Below are 18346 nucleotides of genomic sequence, written 5' to 3'. Positions count from 1 at the left end.
CCCGTAGTGCCCTCAGGCCCTGAAAGAAAGGCCCCCTCGTATGAAGGAAAACTCTGTTATAAGTGTGGGAAGACTGGGCACTTCCGGAGGGATTGCCCAGGTCGAGAGGGATGGACCTCGCAGGTTGCCCAAGGGTTTAGACCTCGGTATACTGCTAAGGTGGAGGTTGAGGGTTTACCGATTGTAGCCATGTTAGACTCCGGGGCAGACCAGTCCATGATCTCCAGGAGGTTATGGGAACAAATAAGAAAGAGGAGGACAGGAGGTAAGGATACCTATGAGGGAGCAGTGGCTATTCAATGTATACATGGGGCCAGTACTCGTTATACCCTCCATAGGGTTCACGTGAAGGGGCCTACAGGGGAGATAGAGATAGCCGTGGCCGTTCTGCCCAGACTGCCACAGGAGATGATTTTGGGAAGGGACTGGCCCCCCTTTACCGAGTGTATTAGTGGAAAAAGAGTGTTGTTCACTACCCGCTCGCAGGCTCGGCGAGACCCTGAGGCTGAGGAAGAGGGAATAGGAGGTATTTTTCCTTTTCAAGGGGAGGTTTTAGGGGAGCCGGGAAAAGAGAGAAAGGGGAAAGCTTTGAAAAAAAAGGAGCAGAGGGGCAGACGGGAGGCCTTGGAGCAGGCAAGAAAAGAAAGTTATCTGCCAGTGGCCCCGAAAGAATTGAGCAAGCAGTTTCCCCAGTTTCATAGGGAGCAGGCCAGGGACCCTACTTTAGAATATGCCTGGGAACGGGCCCGACAGGGGGAGGGCCAGGAAGCCCCGGGGTTCATGATAGAGGGGGACATTCTATATCGCAGGGTACCCAATTGGGAGAACTCTGAAGCGGGGAGACAGCTAGTAGTCCCCCAAGCTTTCCGTCCCCTAGTAGTAAGGCTCGCGCATGATCACCCTTTGGGGGGGCATAAGGGCTCCCAAGCTACCCTGACTCAGATATTGGGCCGGTTTTATTGGCCAGGAGTTTATGGGGAGGTGGAGAGGTATTGCAAGTCCTGCCCCAACTGTCAGAAGGTGACAGACCGGTTACCGCCTAGGGCTCCGTTAAAACCCCTTGCTAGAGTGGAACAACCGGGGAGGAGAATAGCCATGGATATTATTGGCCCAGTAACAAAATCTCAGAGAGGCTTCCTCTACGTTTTAGTGGTTATGGATATGGCCACTAGGTACCCCTGGGCCATTCCTTTGAGAAGCATATCAGCGAAGGTCATTGCCAGGGAACTGATAAAAATCTTTTGTGAGGTGGGATTCCCCCAAGAAGTTTTGACCGACAGGGGGTCCAACTTTATGTCAAGTACCTTAAGGCAAGTGTGGGAGGCTTTTGGGATACAACATATCCGTACAGCGGCCTACCATCCTCAAACTAATGGGATGGTGGAACGTTTTAATAGAACTTTAAAGGGTATGTTAAAGAAAGCGTTAGGCGAGGATAGGACAGGTTGGGACCAGCTGTTGCCCTTCGTGCTATATGCCTACAGGGAGAAGGTGCAAGACTCCTTAGGTGTTTCGCCTTATGAACTAATGTTTGGCCGGAGGCCCAGGGGAATTTTAGATATATTGCAGGAGCACTGGGTACCCCCGGACACCTCCGATCAGTCAGTGGTCGAATACCTACAGGATCTGAGGACCAGATTAGATAAATTACAGGAATATTCCCAGGAAAGGCTTGAACAGAGCCAAAATCGGCAAAAGGAATATTATGATAAGGGTACTCGGGAGAGGGAGTTTGTAATAGGAGATAGGGTCCTTATCCTAATCTCGGAGGATCCTCATAAGTTTGCCTCTAGGTGGAAGGGTCCCTGGGTGGTGAGGAGGAGACTTGGGCCTCTTACATATGAGGTGGCGAATGAAAAGGGGCGGGTCCAAACCTTCCACGTTAACCTGATGAAACCCTGGGTAGCAAGGGTAGGCTTTCAGACCCGGGGAGATGAAAAAGAGGGAGAGGAGTTGGGACCGCAAATAAGAGATATTTTCAAGCCCGGTGAACCAGGGGTTAATCCCCGGTTGACACAAGTACAAAAGAAAGAGATAGGAAGGCTCTTGAAAGGGTTTGATGATGTGTTGACGGCCTGCCCTGGAAATACTTACCTAGTGGAGCATGACATCATAACGGAAAGGGGTAAAGTAGTTCGGCAAAAGCCATATAGGCTGTCCCCCATGAAAAGGAGGGAGGTGATAAAACAGGTACAGGAAATGTTAGACTTCGGGGTGATCGAAGAGTCAAATAGCCCCTGGTCAAGCCCAGTGGTGTTAGTACCAAAACCCGAAGGGGAGTGGAGATTCTGCATAGATTTCCGCCAGCTTAATAATATTTCTCAAGCAGATGCATATCCTATGCCCTATATTGAGGAGCTGGTGGACAGGCTAGGATCTGCACAATATCTCACCACCCTGGACTTGACAAAAGGGTACTGGCAGATTCCCCTTACGTCAGGGGCACAAGCTAAGACCGCCTTCAGTACGCCCATAGGCCTGTACCAGTTCAAAAGATTGCCCTTTGGCCTTAATTCAGCAGCTGCAAGCTGCCAGAGGTTGCTGGACAGGGTTCTCCGACCACATCAGGCATATGCCGCCGCATATATGGATGATGTGGTAATACATAGTGGAGACTGGAACACCCATTTAAACCAGGTAGAGGCAGTGCTGCAGGCTTTTAGGGAGGCAGGTCTCACCCTGAACCCAAAAAAATGTTATTTTGCGCAGTACCGGGTGAAGTATTTAGGGTATAATGTGGGAAGGGGAGAGGTCCGGCCCTTATTGAATAAGGTTAAAAGCATCCAAGAGTTTCCCAGACCAAACACCAAGAAACAATTGCGTAGATTCCTGGGGATGGTAGGGTATTACCGCAGGTTCATCCCTCATTTTTCAGCAATGGCCACTCCCTTAACTGACATGCTGAGAGGGAAGAATCCGGACCACTTGAGGTGGGGAGGGGAGGAGTTGAGGGCATTTGAACAGATGCAGAGGGCCCTGTGCCAGGGCCCTGTGCCAGGAACCTGTGCTGAAGGCAGTTGATTTTGAAAAGCCCTTTATCCTTCAAACAGATGCTTCAGGGAGGGGGTTAGGCGCAGTGCTGTCCCAAGAGCATGAAGGGGAGGAACACCCGGTGCTTTATTTAAGCCGGAAGCTCCTGCCTCATGAGGAACATTACTCCACCATAGAAAAGGAGTGTTTAGCCATACGATGGGCAGTGCAGGAGTGTAGTGTCTATTTAGAAGGGAGAAAATTTAAGTTGGTAACGGACCATGCTCCCTTGAAATGGTTGAATGTGATGAAGAATAATAATGGGAGACTAATGCGATGGTACTTAGCATTGCAGCCTTTCCAATATGCGGTGGAGCATCGTCCCGGGCGATGTTTAGGAAATGTTGATGCCCTGTCCCGGGTGGAGGAGGAGGAGGAGAAAGAATGCGGGGGTGGAAATTTAAGGGGGGAGGGGTATGTAAAGAGTATGTAGGACAGGCCCCAAAGGAACCCTGGGATAGGCCAGAATACCCCCGTTATAGGCAGGCATTCCCCAGGAAAAAACTAGAAATAAAGAACTACAACTCCCAGCATGCCCCAAGGGAGACCGGGGATAAGAGAAACTATGTGCATTCCCAGGAGTCTCCAGAGGAGGGCCGCAGGGGAAGGAATAAGGCTGATTCTCCAACCTGGTGGAAGAGGTGGTGGAACAGGTGGGTGGAGAAAGAAGAGCCACCAAAGAGCTTTAATGAAAGAAAGGGTGAGCAGCTGGGAGAAGGGCGGGGCGAGGAGAATATGGATTGGGCTCCTGAGGAGAGAGAGGCGGAGAGTGAGCCTTGCCCTATGGAGTTGACTGAACCGGAGAACACCCTGGAAGAGCCGATAGACTTTTCGGCTCTGGCTCAGCGAAAGCCAAGGAAGTAGCGGGGCCAAGCCGGGTCAAGCGGGAGGAGGTCAGGTAGGAGTATGACTGACCAAGAGGGTGGGACCCTAGGCTTTGAGCCCGCGCAAAGCCATTACTGAACTGTGTTTTGAAAGCCTGGCTAAACTGAGCTGTGTTTTGAAAGCTTGGCTAGAACTGAACTGTGTTTTTGAAAGCCTGGCTAAATTGAGCTGTGTTTTGGAAAGCTGGGCTAGAACTGAACTGTGTTTTTGAAAGCCTGGCTAAATTGAGCTGTGTTTTGGAAAGCTTGACTAGAACTGAACTGTGTTTTGAAAGCCTAGCTGGACTGAGCTATGTTTTTGAAGCTTGGCTAGAACGGAACTGTGTTTTGAAAGCCTGGCTAAACTGAGCTGTGTTTTGCAAGCTTGGCTAGAACTGAACTGTGTTTTGAAAGCCTGGCTAAACTGAGCAGTGGGGTAAAGCTTGGCTAAAAGTGAACTGTGTTTTGGGAAAACCCCGCTACTCTGAACAGGGTATTTTTTTTCTTTTTTTATTATTTGCTGCTACTCTTCCCCAAGAGGGAGGGAGAGGAAGCAGCTGTGGAAGCCTGGACTGGGAAACTAACCGAATTGAGAAAGGTGAATGATATCTGTGTTTTGTTTTGTGTTTTGGTGCCACAACTGAGGGAAGGAGGGAAGCCCCTCCTAGGCAATAAAAACCTTCATTGTTCTGAGGGAAAAAGAGGCAGTACTGGAAGGTGTTCTTCAGGTTGTGGAGAGCTGCAATCGCTGAGGAAAGAGGATCCGCTTTACAATATATATATATAATTAACTAGGAGGGTCCTGGATTCTTCTGTATTCCTGACACACTGGTATGTAGAGCATTACAGGAAGATGGGCTATTCTTTTTTTGAGAAAGGTAGAACTGGCATGTAGCTGCTAGACGTGTGTGCTCCAGCCAGAAGGCTTTATTGGAAATCTGAAATCTTTATGACAATTATTATTATAGGAAAGGACACTTGCAGAAGCAGCCACAGTATGGTGGAATAGGAATTAGGCAAGAGTTGGACTATCTCAGCTTTAATTTAAAAAAACAACAACAGTAAAACCCTGACTATTTCCAGTGTGGTAGTTTGGTGATCTAGGGTTTTTTCGGATGTTGCAGATAATGTTCTTTGATATGTTCGAAAGCACATTTGTTTATGTATCTTGTTTTGTTTTGAGATTTTGTAAATTATTTTTTTGTGTTTTAATGTTTGATGATTGTAAACCACGTATGATGACCCTTGGGGACCAGGATGGTTGCCTATAAGTATTTTAGCTAAATAAAATAACATACATGCTCAAATATAAATCATCCAAGTATAAACTGAGATAATATTTCTCCTCCCCCCCTCCTTTTTTAGGGGAAAAATGTTAACTTGAGTATAAACCGAAGATTTGTATTCCAGCATTGCTCCCCTTCCCTCCTTTTCCCAATGTGTCTGATATTCCTTCCCTTTCCCCCTCCCCCTTGGTGTCTGATATTCTCCCCTTCCCTCCTTCCCCTATGGTGTTCCTCCTCCTCCTCCTCGTCATCTGCTGCTTCCCCCCCCCCCTAATCGGAGGACCTCCAAGTTATACCTCCCTGCCTCCCCCATTCACCTAAACAGACAAAGCCCCCTCCTGGACCTACAGTACTTCCCTGATGATCTAGTGACATGTTGGGGCAAGAGCAATCCCCACTCACTCCTGCCCATGTCATCCATGTAGTGAAAATGGCTGCCGTGACTTCCAGTGGTAGTCTTACGAGATTAATGGTGGATGTTGCAGTATCCATTTTGGGATTGGAGTTGATGGACAGGACTTGCTCAAAGATCTAGATCAGGGGTTCTCAACTTAGTCCTCAGGATATACCCAACCAGTCAGGATATACCTAACTCAAGTACTGGGCTGAGAACCCCTGATCAAGATAGATAAATGGCAGGCTTAAATTTAGAGGCTTAATTTTTTAAACTAGGTGATTTTTTTCTGCTGAAAACTTAGGGGGTAATTCTATAACATAGATGCTAACATTTACTGCTTTCTTAGATTCCTAAGAGGCCCTTTTACTAAGCTGTGGTAAAAGGAGTCCTGCAGTAGTGTCAGCATGTGTTTTTGACATGCGTTGAATCCCCCTTTTACTGCAGTGGGTAAAAGGATGTCCATTTTGGGGAAAAATAAATGGTCGTGCGGTAAGTGAACCACTTACCACATGGCCATTTCGATGGGGAGCCCTTACCACCACCCATTGAGACGGCGGTAAGCACTCCTGTGCTAATCCGGCAGTAACCGCTGCCCAGTTACCACCGGTTAAATTCTGGCATTACAAAAATAGGACATATTTTTGTAGCACTGGAAATGGCACGCACTAGGGATGGGAACTACCACCGTGCTCCTGTGGTAGCTGCGAATCAGTCTTCGGTAAGCTTGCGGTGGGCTTACTGCTGCTTTGTAAAAGGGCCCATAGGTTTGGCTGAAAATAGGGAACAAATTTTGACTCCTAATTTAGGTACCTAAATTTAAGAGTTCAGTTTTACTTTTTATAAATATCAGACTTCCTATCAAAGGGAGGTGGGAGGAAGCAGTGCTTCAGTGAGGATCTGTGCTAACAGGGCCTGCAGTGCTGATGTTTCTTTAATGTTTGGGCTGGCTCCAGAGGAGGTAGTTGGGTGGAAGCAGCAGGCCCAGCAGGAAGACGGGAACCATGGAGATGCTGGAAATGGGTTGGGCTGTGGAAGGGGATATGAGAAACTGGTCAACTGGGCTGGGGGGAGGGTTAGAGGGGAAGGGGAGATGCTGGCCACTGGGAGTAGTAGAGAGGGGAAAGGGAGATGCTCCACTATAGGGAAGAGTGGGATTGGCATGGCTGAAGGTTCACCTAAGGCATTCAATACAATTGGGCCGGTCCTGGATGGTGGATGGAGCATAACAGAGGTCAGCTTGAATTAATGATGTTACCTTCACACCCACACTTGTTAAGTATGTACAGGGAGCAATTCTATAAAGGTTGCCCAAAGATTAAGCATGTTAAGTGCTAATTCCATAATGGCATTTGGGTGTCCAGATTCTGTTATAGAATGCTAGTATAAGTGAGCTTTTAAACACCAAAACTTAGGTGCGTCCACTTAACCATGTCAATAACAATTGTGTGCACCTAAGTGCAGAACTTTAGCATGAAACTTACAGTACTCTGTAAATTATGAGTGTAAATGTAGGACCTACGTATTCCCCACCCCTGTTCATGCCCCCATACATTTACGTGCTAAGCAAGTTGTACTAAGGTTATAGACTACATCTTAGCACCCAACTAGCACTTACACGCTTAACTGTAACAGTCTCGTGCAAAACTGCTAGTGTTCTATAACTTATGAGGGCAATTGGTGCCTAACTTTAGACATCTATCCCCAAATTCTGAGATCTGTTCGCAAATAAATTAATGAGCCATTACCAATCAATAATTGACTGCCAGCAATCAATTACTGATGTCAATTGGCACTAATGTGGATTTGTGCATGGATCGTGCTGCGCAGAAGTCTATAAAGATCCACACCCAAATCCTCTCCATGCGCAACCCAAAAGGAAGTGTGGCCAAGGGAGGGGCATGGTCGGGTAGGGGAATTCTTTAGGAGGATGTGTGCCCAAGTTGCTCTCCAGGATTTACACCAGGTTTCCATTGGCTTAAGTCCTAGTGCCCAGAGTTGGGCACCAAAATAAACACTTAATCCCCAGATTCTATATAGCGTGACTGAAATTGTGCATGCAAATCTGGTCATATTCTGGATTTGCCCATGCAATTTAATTACTTAACAAGCCAATCAGTGCCAATAATTGCCATTGGCATTAATTAGAATTTACGTGCACAACTTGCTAGGCGCATCCTGCAAAGTGGTGCGCATACATTTTAATGCACACTGCTTAAAAGGAGGCGTGGCCATGGGTTTGGAAAGAGCGTGTCATGGGGCTTTGGAAAATCTACGTGCAGTGTTATAGAATACACATGCTCCACGCCTAACTTAGGTGCTGGCATTTACACCAACTTTTATTCAGTGCAAATGGAGGCGCCTAGAGTTAGGTGCCGGCATGGCTGCTAGGCATATTCTACAAACCCTCTAGTTGTAATTCTATAAATTGTGCCTAAATCTAGGTGCCGTTTCCAGAATACGCCAAGGCGAAATTATTTTTGGCACCAATTTTTTAGATACCATATATAGAATCTAGTCGGAGTCAGCTCAAGAGAAAGTGTCACTCTGAGCCAACTTGCTTTGGTGGTGCCCCTTCCCCCAATCGCATTACTTCTGGCACCCTTCCCCCCCTCGGTCCAGCCTCTCTTTCCCTCTCATCTGTCCTCCTTCATCACTTCTCCTCCCCCCTCGGTCCAGTCTCTCTTTCTCTCTTGTCTGTCTCCCTTCATGCGATTCCAGTGCCCCTTCATCTCTCTCCCCCCCCCCCCCCCCCATTGTGCTGTAAAATCTATGTCAGTTACTGGCAGCAGCAGCATGGCAGGGTGTCTTCGGCCAGCTCCTGGGTCTTTCTTCTGCTGCATCCCGCCCACAGCAAATTGCATCAGAGGAGGAAGGACATAGCAGAGAGAAACCCAGGGGCTGGCCGAAGGAAGCTTGTCATGCTGTTGCTGCTGCCAGTAACCGACTTAGACATTGCAGGACCAAGGGGGAGGGAGAGAGGTGAGGGAGCATTGCCAGATCTGCAGGGAGGGAAAGAATAAGCTTAACCACTGGGCCACGTAAGGTCAGAGGCTGCGTATTTTGGCATCCTTATTTGCCAGCGCTCTGGGCCAGAGCCTCATCTGGTCCAATGGTTAAGCCCACCCTGAATCTAGTCCTAAGCACTGTTCCTAACGAGTGCTCAACTCAGAGCACCCTTTATAGAATAGTGCAGAGTTCAAATTTCTTTTCCCAGCACCCGTTACTGAATCCAGCCCATAGTGCAATGATAGATTTACTAACTGATTCCAGACATTTGTTAGTTCAATTTTATGGATTTCACATATCACTGAAGCAGTAAGAAATCATTGATTATATGGGACTGATGAATGAAAGGTTGAGAAACAGGAAATATGCTGGTATGTAAGGCTCCCTCGTTTTCTGACAGTCCTTACTATAGGATTATTAAGTACACAACCACTATCTATAGCACATAGGATTGGTATATTTGTTCAGCATGTGAATTCTGCACAATTTGCTAATTTTAGCAGATTCAATAACTGTTAGTAAAGTTAGCCAAATAAAAGTAGCAATAGGTGTAAATTAACAGTTTAGCACAATATATAGACTAGTGTTCTTGCAATAATGAATTGTGTTTACAGGCAGTCATTTATCTTCCTAAGGGGCCCTTTTTTTTAAATAAGAATTTAAATTTACAAGCAATGAAATAACTTGCCAGAAATACAGAGAAAGTAATACACAAGAATTATTTCAATCAGGTAATTCTATACTCTTCCTTAGACCACAAAATAGGGAGAGTGAAACAAGACAAGGAGATTTATTTATTTATTTGCTGCACTTGTATCCCACATTTTCCCACCTATTTGCAGGCTCAATGTGGCTTACAAAATGTTATAGCAACATGTACACATTATAGGATAAGGTCAATTAAACAACAGAAAAAAAACGGTACTATTGCCGGCACAATTGGGGCACCAATGGTAGTTCCACACCCAGTGTGCGGCATTTCCGGTACTAGCAGAAATATTTGAGCCAGTTACCACCGGGTTAGTGCGGGAGCCCTTATCACCACCTCAGTGGGTAGCGGTAAGTGCTCCCCTCTGCATGGCCACGCGGTAAGTGCAGTTTTACTGCTGGCCATTTCTTTTTTCAGCCTTTTTACTCAGTAAAAAGGGCCTCAGCATGAAGCAAAAATGGCCGCTAGCGCAAGACCCCTTTTATAGCAGCTTAGTAAAAGGGCCCCTAAAGGAGCACTGACTTGCTTTAAAATGCATTATGGCGGTGAAACTTTGTCTTGAGTTATCATGAAATGCTGCAAATACTGTCAACTTTTAATGCTGTGGATCCACAGCATGAGATAAACAAATCAGTTGAAACTCAAGCAGTCTTGTACTTTTCTGTGGGTTTAAGGAGAACTATGTTGTTATAGGTTAGTTGTTTATCGTTTCTCTTGGCATCATAAATACCATGTTTAACTTTGAACAGAATAGCTATTTCACCTGATCTTTAATTTGTCCTAGGAGAATATCTTCAGGAACAGCAGTTTCCTGAGAGTATCTTATGGGAACAGTTGTTTGTAAGCAGCCAATTATAGTCCGCTTTTTCCATGAATGAATATGCCTTCCGGTTTATGCTGCTTAATGCATAGCCAACAATCAAAGCAAAGAGACTCCTGGCCATTTAAGCCACTTGCCTGAGGCTAACTGGGCATATTTAGTGGCACTTAACTGGTTAGTACTACTGAAAATGTCCAGTTAGTGCCCAATCAAGAACTGGCACTTAGTTGATTAAGCAACAATATTCAGCACTTAACCTGCTAAGATAACCGCATAAAATGCAGTCCTATCTTTATGCAGTTCTTTTTAGCCGGTTAAGTGCTGATTATCATACTTGGAGGGGCACTTTTGATATGACGTCTTAAGTCTGACTTTGGACATTTTGCTCAAAACATCCAGAATCCAAGTGGCGAATATAGCGATTTTTTATTTTATAAAATTTTTAATGGCCGCTTGCTAGATATTTTTGAGCTCTGTGCATTTAACTTCATGGTTTGTTTTTGAAAGAAAAAAAAGTCCAAATGAGAAACGCACAAAATCAGCAAAACACTGACCACTGCTGGCTAAATATCTACCCCTAAGGATGTCTGCTGTGCCTTCCTCTGATATAACAAACAAATGTTGCAAGTGAGCTTGATTCAGCCAATTTATTATATTCAAACTTCTAAAAATGGTCAAAATGTAGATATTTGCTTCAAAAGCTATAATTGTACGAACAAAGATATTTTAGGTATGAATGACATAAGAAAAGCCATACTGAGTCAGACCATGGTCCATGAAGCTCAGCATCCAGACTTCTTGGGGCAGATTAGTGTATGTTGAGAGAGAGAGGGGGTTACTCTATGCCAGAGGTTCTGTATGGGGTGTTAATTGTCTGTCAGGGGAATCAGGATGAACAGGTAGAGGGTTGAAGGGGCAGGGAGATTTGGGCTTTGGTGGTAATTGGAGCAGGTATAAATTTCAATTTGTAAAATAGTTAATATCAACATGTGTTCACCTGGTAAAATGCAGAATACACATCAATATTGTAGGGCAACCCAAACCACTTCCTCTCCAAATCCTGACTGTTCCCCCTTGGCAGTTAGACATGATGGCAATTTTCTAGTACTGCAGTGAACAATCTACACATTTCCTTTTATTTATTTAGTTAATTTCATATACATCATCTGTAAGTCAGAAAGCAATTGAAGCAGTGTACCTTTAGAAAGTATAGTATGTATTTATCTGTCCCTGGAGGGCTGACAGCCTAAGGGGGTCTTTTAGAAAGGCACGCTAGCATGTGCTAAAAATTCATGTGCGCTAAACGCTAAGATGCCCATAGGCATATAATTGGCATCTTAGCGTGTGCTAAAAACGCTAGTATGCCTTTGTAAACGTGGTCCTAAGTTTGTACCTGAGGCAATGGAGGGTTAACTGACTTGCCCAAGATCACAAAGAGCTGCAGTGGGATTTGAACCACGTCGCCAAGGCTCTCAACCCCGCTGCACTAACCATTACACTACTTCATATGTAAAAGCTAGTATTTGCACAAGAGAATCTTTTAATATAAAGAGCATGAGGTGAATTAAATGCATTGGAAGACAATGGTGGCTGCTCATGGCATGCATATATTGAAAAGACATTTTTATGACCATTCAAATGAGGCCAAAAAATTACTGCTATGGCAATTACAGAAAATGTGAATTGACTGTGAGGGGTAAACCTCCCCCCCAACACACACACACACCACCACTATTACCATCAGAATATATTCAGTGTATCGCAGACTTTATCTTGAGTTTTTGCTTAATAGAACTTATAAAAGATAGGGCACTTCAGGGAATGTGGGGTGCATTAGGGCTCACCTTTTTCTCCTTTATTATTTAACATTTTTATGAGTTCACTTTGTTTGCTTTAGATAAAGATCTGTTTCTTTACTCTTATGCTGATGCCATTTTCATTCTCTTGCTTGCACCCACAGGAATAGAAAGATTGCAATGTAAAATATTACATTGTCTAAACAAAATTCAAAATAGAGCGTTAATGAATATGCTCAAACTGAATGCTACTAAGACCAGAGTCCTGAGGTTAGGGAAATATTGCCCATCTGCCGTCCATCCACCCCCCCCCCCCCCCAAGTGGTATATCTAAATAATAATGATCAGTTATGGATTGCAGGCACACCTAAAGTCTCAGGGCTTGTTTTACAAAACTACTGGAAAAAATGGTCTTAGCGCACTCTTAAGCAGGTCTGTTCATGTGCTAAGGCCATTTCTACCGCAGCCCAAAAATGGCCAATTTTCCATTTTCTGTAAAAAATGTTGCCAATAAGTGTAAATATGGTACTTATCTTGGAAGGTATCATCTGTCCTTATTCTTGACCAAAGTTCATTCCAAAAATCCCAACAGGGGTTCCCTGTTTCACCATTGTAGGCTGCATCAGGGGAAAAGGCTCTCAAAGCAAAAACTTAGCAATCACAAAAAATACTTTCCACTCGTGGCACTCTCAACATGGCAATTGGCACCCAAAAAACACCTTCCTTTCAAAAGGCTTCAGAATACGTAAAGACGTCACACATTCTGACTTCATAAACCAATTCACTCAAAAAAAGCTTTCCATTCTATCGCAATGTTCAGATGCAGCTGAATATCGGGGAGAGTACTTTTTGAAAGAAGATCATGGAACCAAACACAGCTCCTCTCAAGACCCTCACAACGGCAGGAACATTTCATTTTATACATCAGTATTAGAAAGTGGCTCTGATAGAAAAATAATTAATTTAACAAGACGTAGATAATATAAGAAGAGGTGGTTGTGAAGGAGATAGACCATTTTATATTTTAATTGTACCTTTTAGTCAGAATGCAGCTGAAGCACTAATTGTTAGATTTGTTTCCATAGGCATGAAGGAAAGAAAAGGTGTTCCCACAAAATTATTCATTGTGTATTACGGAGGAAATGTGCATGATAAGTGGCCTGTGTGCTAGTCCTAGCCATTGGCTGAACTAACCCTGGATATTCAAAGCTCCCGGCATTGAATATCTGGGTATGTGTGCTGACCCAGAAGTTAACCCATTTTGCTGTTCTAACTTTATGTGCTTGCATAGCCAGTTAGCAGACTGAATATCACCGCAAACCGGCTAACTGCTGGCTGCACTCAAGCACTTCCCCCAGACCACCACTAACCTAGCCAAGTAGTGAATGGCCGGTGAATTGAGATATTCAGTGGCACTATCCAGGTTGCTAGGCTGCTTAGAGAGGGATATAACTAGCAGAAGAAAGGAGGTGTCGATGCCACTGTACAAGTCATTGGTGAGGCCCCACTTGATGTATGGTGGTCAATTTTGGAGGCTGTATCTTGCTAAGGATGTAAAAAGACTTGACGTTCAAAGAAAAGCAACACAAATGTTTATGTAGCAGGATGTATGCTGACCTGAACACGTATACCCTGGAGGAAAAGAGAAATGGGTGATATGATAAAGACATTCACATATTTGAAAGGTATTAATCCTCAAACCTTTTCTAGAGAAGGGAAGGTGGTAGAACTAGAGGACGTAAATTGAGGTTGAAAGGGGCTGACTCAGAAATAATATCAGGAAGTATTTTTTCACGGAGAGGGAGGTAGATACCTGGAATGCCCTCCCGCAAGAGGTGGTGGAGATGCAAATGATACGGGAATTCAAAAATGTGTTGGATAAATACAAAGGAATCCTGTTTAGAAAGAATGGATCCAAAGAAGCTTAACGGAGATTCGAAAGCAACACTGGCAATTGGGAAACAAAGCCAGCACTGGGCAGACTTCTATGATCTGTGCCCTGATTGTGGCTGAATAGACTTAGATGGGCTGCTGGAGTGGAGCTTTTCAAGGGCTTTGACAACAATTTTAGAAATTTTAGAACAAGGACAGTGCTGGGCAGACTTCTACAGTCTATGCCCTAAAAATGGCAAGGATAAATCAAGATCAGATATACATATGATGTATCACTTCATACCATATGTAATGAGTTTACCTTTTTGGGCAGACTGGATGGACCGTACAAGTCTTCATCTGCCATCATATACTATGTTGCTATGTTACTATGATGTGGCACTACCCCTTATTCGTTTTTAGTTTTTTTACCAATAGGTGATACAATTGGATTACACCTCTTGGACATTTGAGTGTTTTATTCATCTCTTCTTACATTTACATGGGCAGTTGGCTTTTTTTATCTGATAGTATCATTTTGCAAATTTCTGTTTCTGTCTGTGGTTATAATTTGATTATTTATTTATTGATACATATTTGTGGTTTATATTAAATGATTTTTATGTATGTATTAACAGTTTCAGGAAGCCCCTGATGCAGCCCTTCAGAGGGCAAAACATGGCCATGTTGGGCATTTCAGTTTTTATATGGTAAATAAATCCTAATAAATAAATAAATATGTATTAGCTTTTATGTGGTGAATAAAAATTGGATATCAATCTGCTGGTTTGTTGCCTCTTTCGAAAGAGTACACACTATTAATGACATCTAAAAAAGGACCCACACATTTTTGTTTTTTCCTGTTTCAAGAAAAAAAAAATCATGAAATGACATGGAAAATGTTGATATTTCCCATGTCATGTCAATTGAATGTACATCCCTAGTACATACTAGCTGGATCTTCTTAATGGGTGTATGTGTGGGGAGGGGGCTTCTCTAAGAGAGCACCTGTGATGAACAAAGCAGGCTAGTAGGTGTGTAAAATGCAGATTGGATTTTAAATATACAGCACTTGCACCCCAAAGGGCTATGAACGTCAGACAGGCAATCTTAAATACTATTACACAGGCGGGCAATGTAATTGAGAAAGAACTGGAGACATCGATTCCCTGTAACTACAGCCGGCATCAATGTGAACAGCTGTGTTTTGAATTAACTACATTCTGTGCTTTTTTCAACCGGCTGGCACACAATCAGCCTCTGGGGAAGATCATCCTCTTTAGCTGTCCAAGATGGTTGAGTAATTGAAAAAAAATCACCTTTCTGTAAAACCTAAGAGTTTAATAATATATAAACAAGACAAATTTTCCTTGCTGTGCTCTGTAATACTTATATATAAACCTTTCTTATATGATCTAATATTAAGGATGAATTGACATTTTCTTTTTTTACTTCTCATGTTTCCTTTTTTACTCTTCTGCTCTCATTTCTCCTCTGTAGGTTGTCATTTTATATTTTGAACCAAGCACATTTCGATGCATCCTCCTAAGATGGGTTCGCCTTCTAGGCTATGCAACTGTATATGGAACTGTGACACTCAAATTGTACAGGTATTTCACATTGTACTATTCTTTCCCTGTCGAAGCATGACGTTGAAGTAGATTTGGATATAATTTGATTAGCTTTCTATATCTTAACCATGAAAAACTAGGAAGGGCAATAATAAAAGGCATTTCCATGGGTAAAACAGTGTTCTATCCATAGAAATTGTGTCTTTGTTTATTACCTAATTTGTGTGCATGTAAATGTATGCAAATTGTTGAACAATGTGCATATTTTAACTCAGGTTCTAGGAGTGCGGAGAGGGCAGGACATTGAAAAGTACACGTGGTTTTGTATAAGCAGACTGTATCTAACACAAAAATTGCATGCAGAAGAAGCCGGTTAATTTTTGCAGGTAGTTTTCTCAAGACCAGAATATGAAGAGAGGCACAACACCGCAAGAGTGGAGAAAATGATATAGCTCAGAACGAGTAACAGTTTAAAATAGTTTTCTTTCTTAAAACATAAAGCTAAGGGGCTCAATACTGAGTTCCTCTTAGGCTTTTAGCCTTGTTCCCAGTGGTGTGCTGGAGCCGGCTCACACCGGCTCGCAAGAGCCGGTTGTTAACTTTGCTTCCGACTTGCGAGCCGGTTGTTGAAACGCGCGAGCCGGCTTTCCTCCCTCCCTCCCTCCAGATCCAGTCCCTCACGTCACCGACCTGGCTTTTTGAATTCTTCAGGGCAGGCAGACTTTCCTGCCTGCTGCCAGCGCTGACTCTCCCCCACTGGCGCTGCTGTTTCATGCTTTAAAAATGGCCACCGAGACTTCCAGAGGTGGCCTCGCGAGACTTCTGCTGAAGTCTCGGCAGCCATTTTGAAGCGTGAACCGGCAGCGCCAGTGAGGGAGAGTCAGCGCTGGCAGCGGGCAGGCAAGACTGCCTGCCCTGAAGAATTTGAAGAGTTAGGTTGGGTCGGGCATGGGGAGAGAAGGGTCACTGGACATGGGTGGATGGAGGGCAAGGGAGAGGAGGGGAGAGAGAAGAAATGCTGGACATGGATGGAGGGGAAGGAAGAGTGAGGAAGGAGATGAGATGAGGGAAAAGGAAGAGAGGAGAAAAACTGCACATGGATGAAGAAAATAGGCAGAAGCTGAGGACCAGAAATGAAGAAGAAAGGAGGAAAGGAAAGAAATAAATGGAAAGGAAGCCCTGGAAACGGAGTTAAGAGGACAGATAGCAGCAGAATCGGATACTGGGCCAGCATGATCAGAAAAACAGTCACCAGACAACAAAGGTAGAAAAGATCATTTTATTTTCATGATAGTCTTTGGAATATGTCTACTTTGAGAATTAGGTGGTCAACATTAAAAGTTTATATTTGTTTACTTATTTATGGCATTTTATCCCACATTAAACATGAATTAGGGTGTTTTGTGGCTCAACATGAGAATTGTGATATTATGATCGCTTGTTTCATATTGTTGACGGTCTGCATTTTCCATATAGGTGGTATATTGGTGTATTAGGTTCTGCCCAGTGTAATATTTAAGGTACAGTAAGGTTCTTCTGAGTGTGTTTTTGCACAAAGTTGTGCATAGTGTTTTGCAGTTGAGCGATTGTGGTTAGTATATGCTTTGAGCAACCACTTTATTCTTTGACATATGATACATATCTAATATCTAAATTTAATAAAAGGTATTAATTGTGACTTTTATTTATTTTTTTTTTCTGTGTGTTATCAGACAATTATGAATTTAAGCTCCACCCCTGGCCCCACCCCTAACCCCGCCCCTCTAGCCTCCCCAAACTGTTGGGCCACCGACCGCCTATACACATAATCCCCCTATTCCAGTGGTTCCCAAACCTGACCTGGAGGCACACCAGCCAGTGGAGTTTTTGAGAACATCCACAATGAATATTTGTGAGATAGATTTGCATGCAGTGGAGGCGGTGCATTCAAATCTCTCTCATGAATATTCACTGTGTGTCCTGAAAACCTGACTGGCTAGGTTGCCTCCAGGACCAGGTTTGGGAACCACTGGAATATGCCCTATTCTATAGTACTACACCTAAATATTTGGAACATCCCTGACCCGCCTATGCCTCTCCCATAGCCATGTTCCCTTTTGGTTTGTGCGTGAGACACTTTGGGCACACAGAATTGTAGAATATCGCATAGGCAGATGTACATAATCCAAATTAGAGGCAATTAAGTGTCAACTCCAATTAAGGTCAAAGTGCCCAATTGACTAATTAGTTTACATGCACATGTGGACTCTGTGCCCAAATTTGAGTGCCCTGCTTTGGGCGACCTATATAAAATCAAGGGGTAAATCCATATGTAGTTGAAAGTTACCTACTAGACATATGTTTAGTTTGCCTGCTGACCCTGTAATGATCCACTCTACTCAACCCAGTTTTGGACTTGTAGACCAGAAGCCAAAGTTGTTTGCCCAGGAGCTCAATATTGCTCACTTGAAGACCAGTCTACCCAGGGTCACGAATGCGTGGTGCTACCAGATAACTCGTGTGAAGAGCCCTAATGATAGTCAAAGGAAAGGCTGTTTGTAAAGGGATATTTCTTACTCAGAAGAGTAGAAAAAACGGTAAAGCATGCTGGCATAATGTGGTTAAGGTAACAGATGTTAGCATTTACTCTACTGTGCCATCTCTCTGCCTCCTCTACTCTCTTCTTTACTATGAAACTGTAAGTAGGGCCATACCAATCAGGTAAGTTGTGATATTTCATAAGAGCTAATTACTTCTTTTTCTGTTTCAAACGCTTGCTATAATTTGATCTTCCCTTAATAGCCTTTGAGCCATGAATCCATCAGGACCATTTTTAAGATCTCACTTGCAGATCTTTGGAATCTTTTAGCTGCGTTACGAGATTACTTTTGAATTATCATACTTAATCTCAATTTGACTAATAAGACTCCTGATGTAGGCCTTTCGGCCGAAACACAACGTTGTGTCGAGTCAATTTTAATGTGTTATTGTTATATCATTATTTGTTTAAAGATTAA

General features: G+C 43.7%; 1 protein-coding gene across 1 annotated transcript in view; it reads left to right on the top strand.

Moving 5' to 3' along the window:
- The window catches only part of GPR158 (G protein-coupled receptor 158), a 452345-nt gene that overhangs the window by 329102 nt on the left and 104897 nt on the right, over positions 1-18346 (top strand). The window contains exon 6 of the mRNA XM_030201149.1: positions 15280-15389. Within this exon, the coding sequence (XP_030057009.1) occupies positions 15280-15389 (110 nt within the window). The remainder of the gene's footprint in view (positions 1-15279; positions 15390-18346) is intronic.

This window comes from Microcaecilia unicolor, chromosome 1 (assembly GCF_901765095.1).
Source record: "Microcaecilia unicolor chromosome 1, aMicUni1.1, whole genome shotgun sequence".
Taxonomy (NCBI): domain Eukaryota; kingdom Metazoa; phylum Chordata; class Amphibia; order Gymnophiona; family Siphonopidae; genus Microcaecilia; species Microcaecilia unicolor.
Note: the sequence above shows the minus strand (reverse complement) of the source record. Positions and strands in the feature narration are given on the sequence as shown.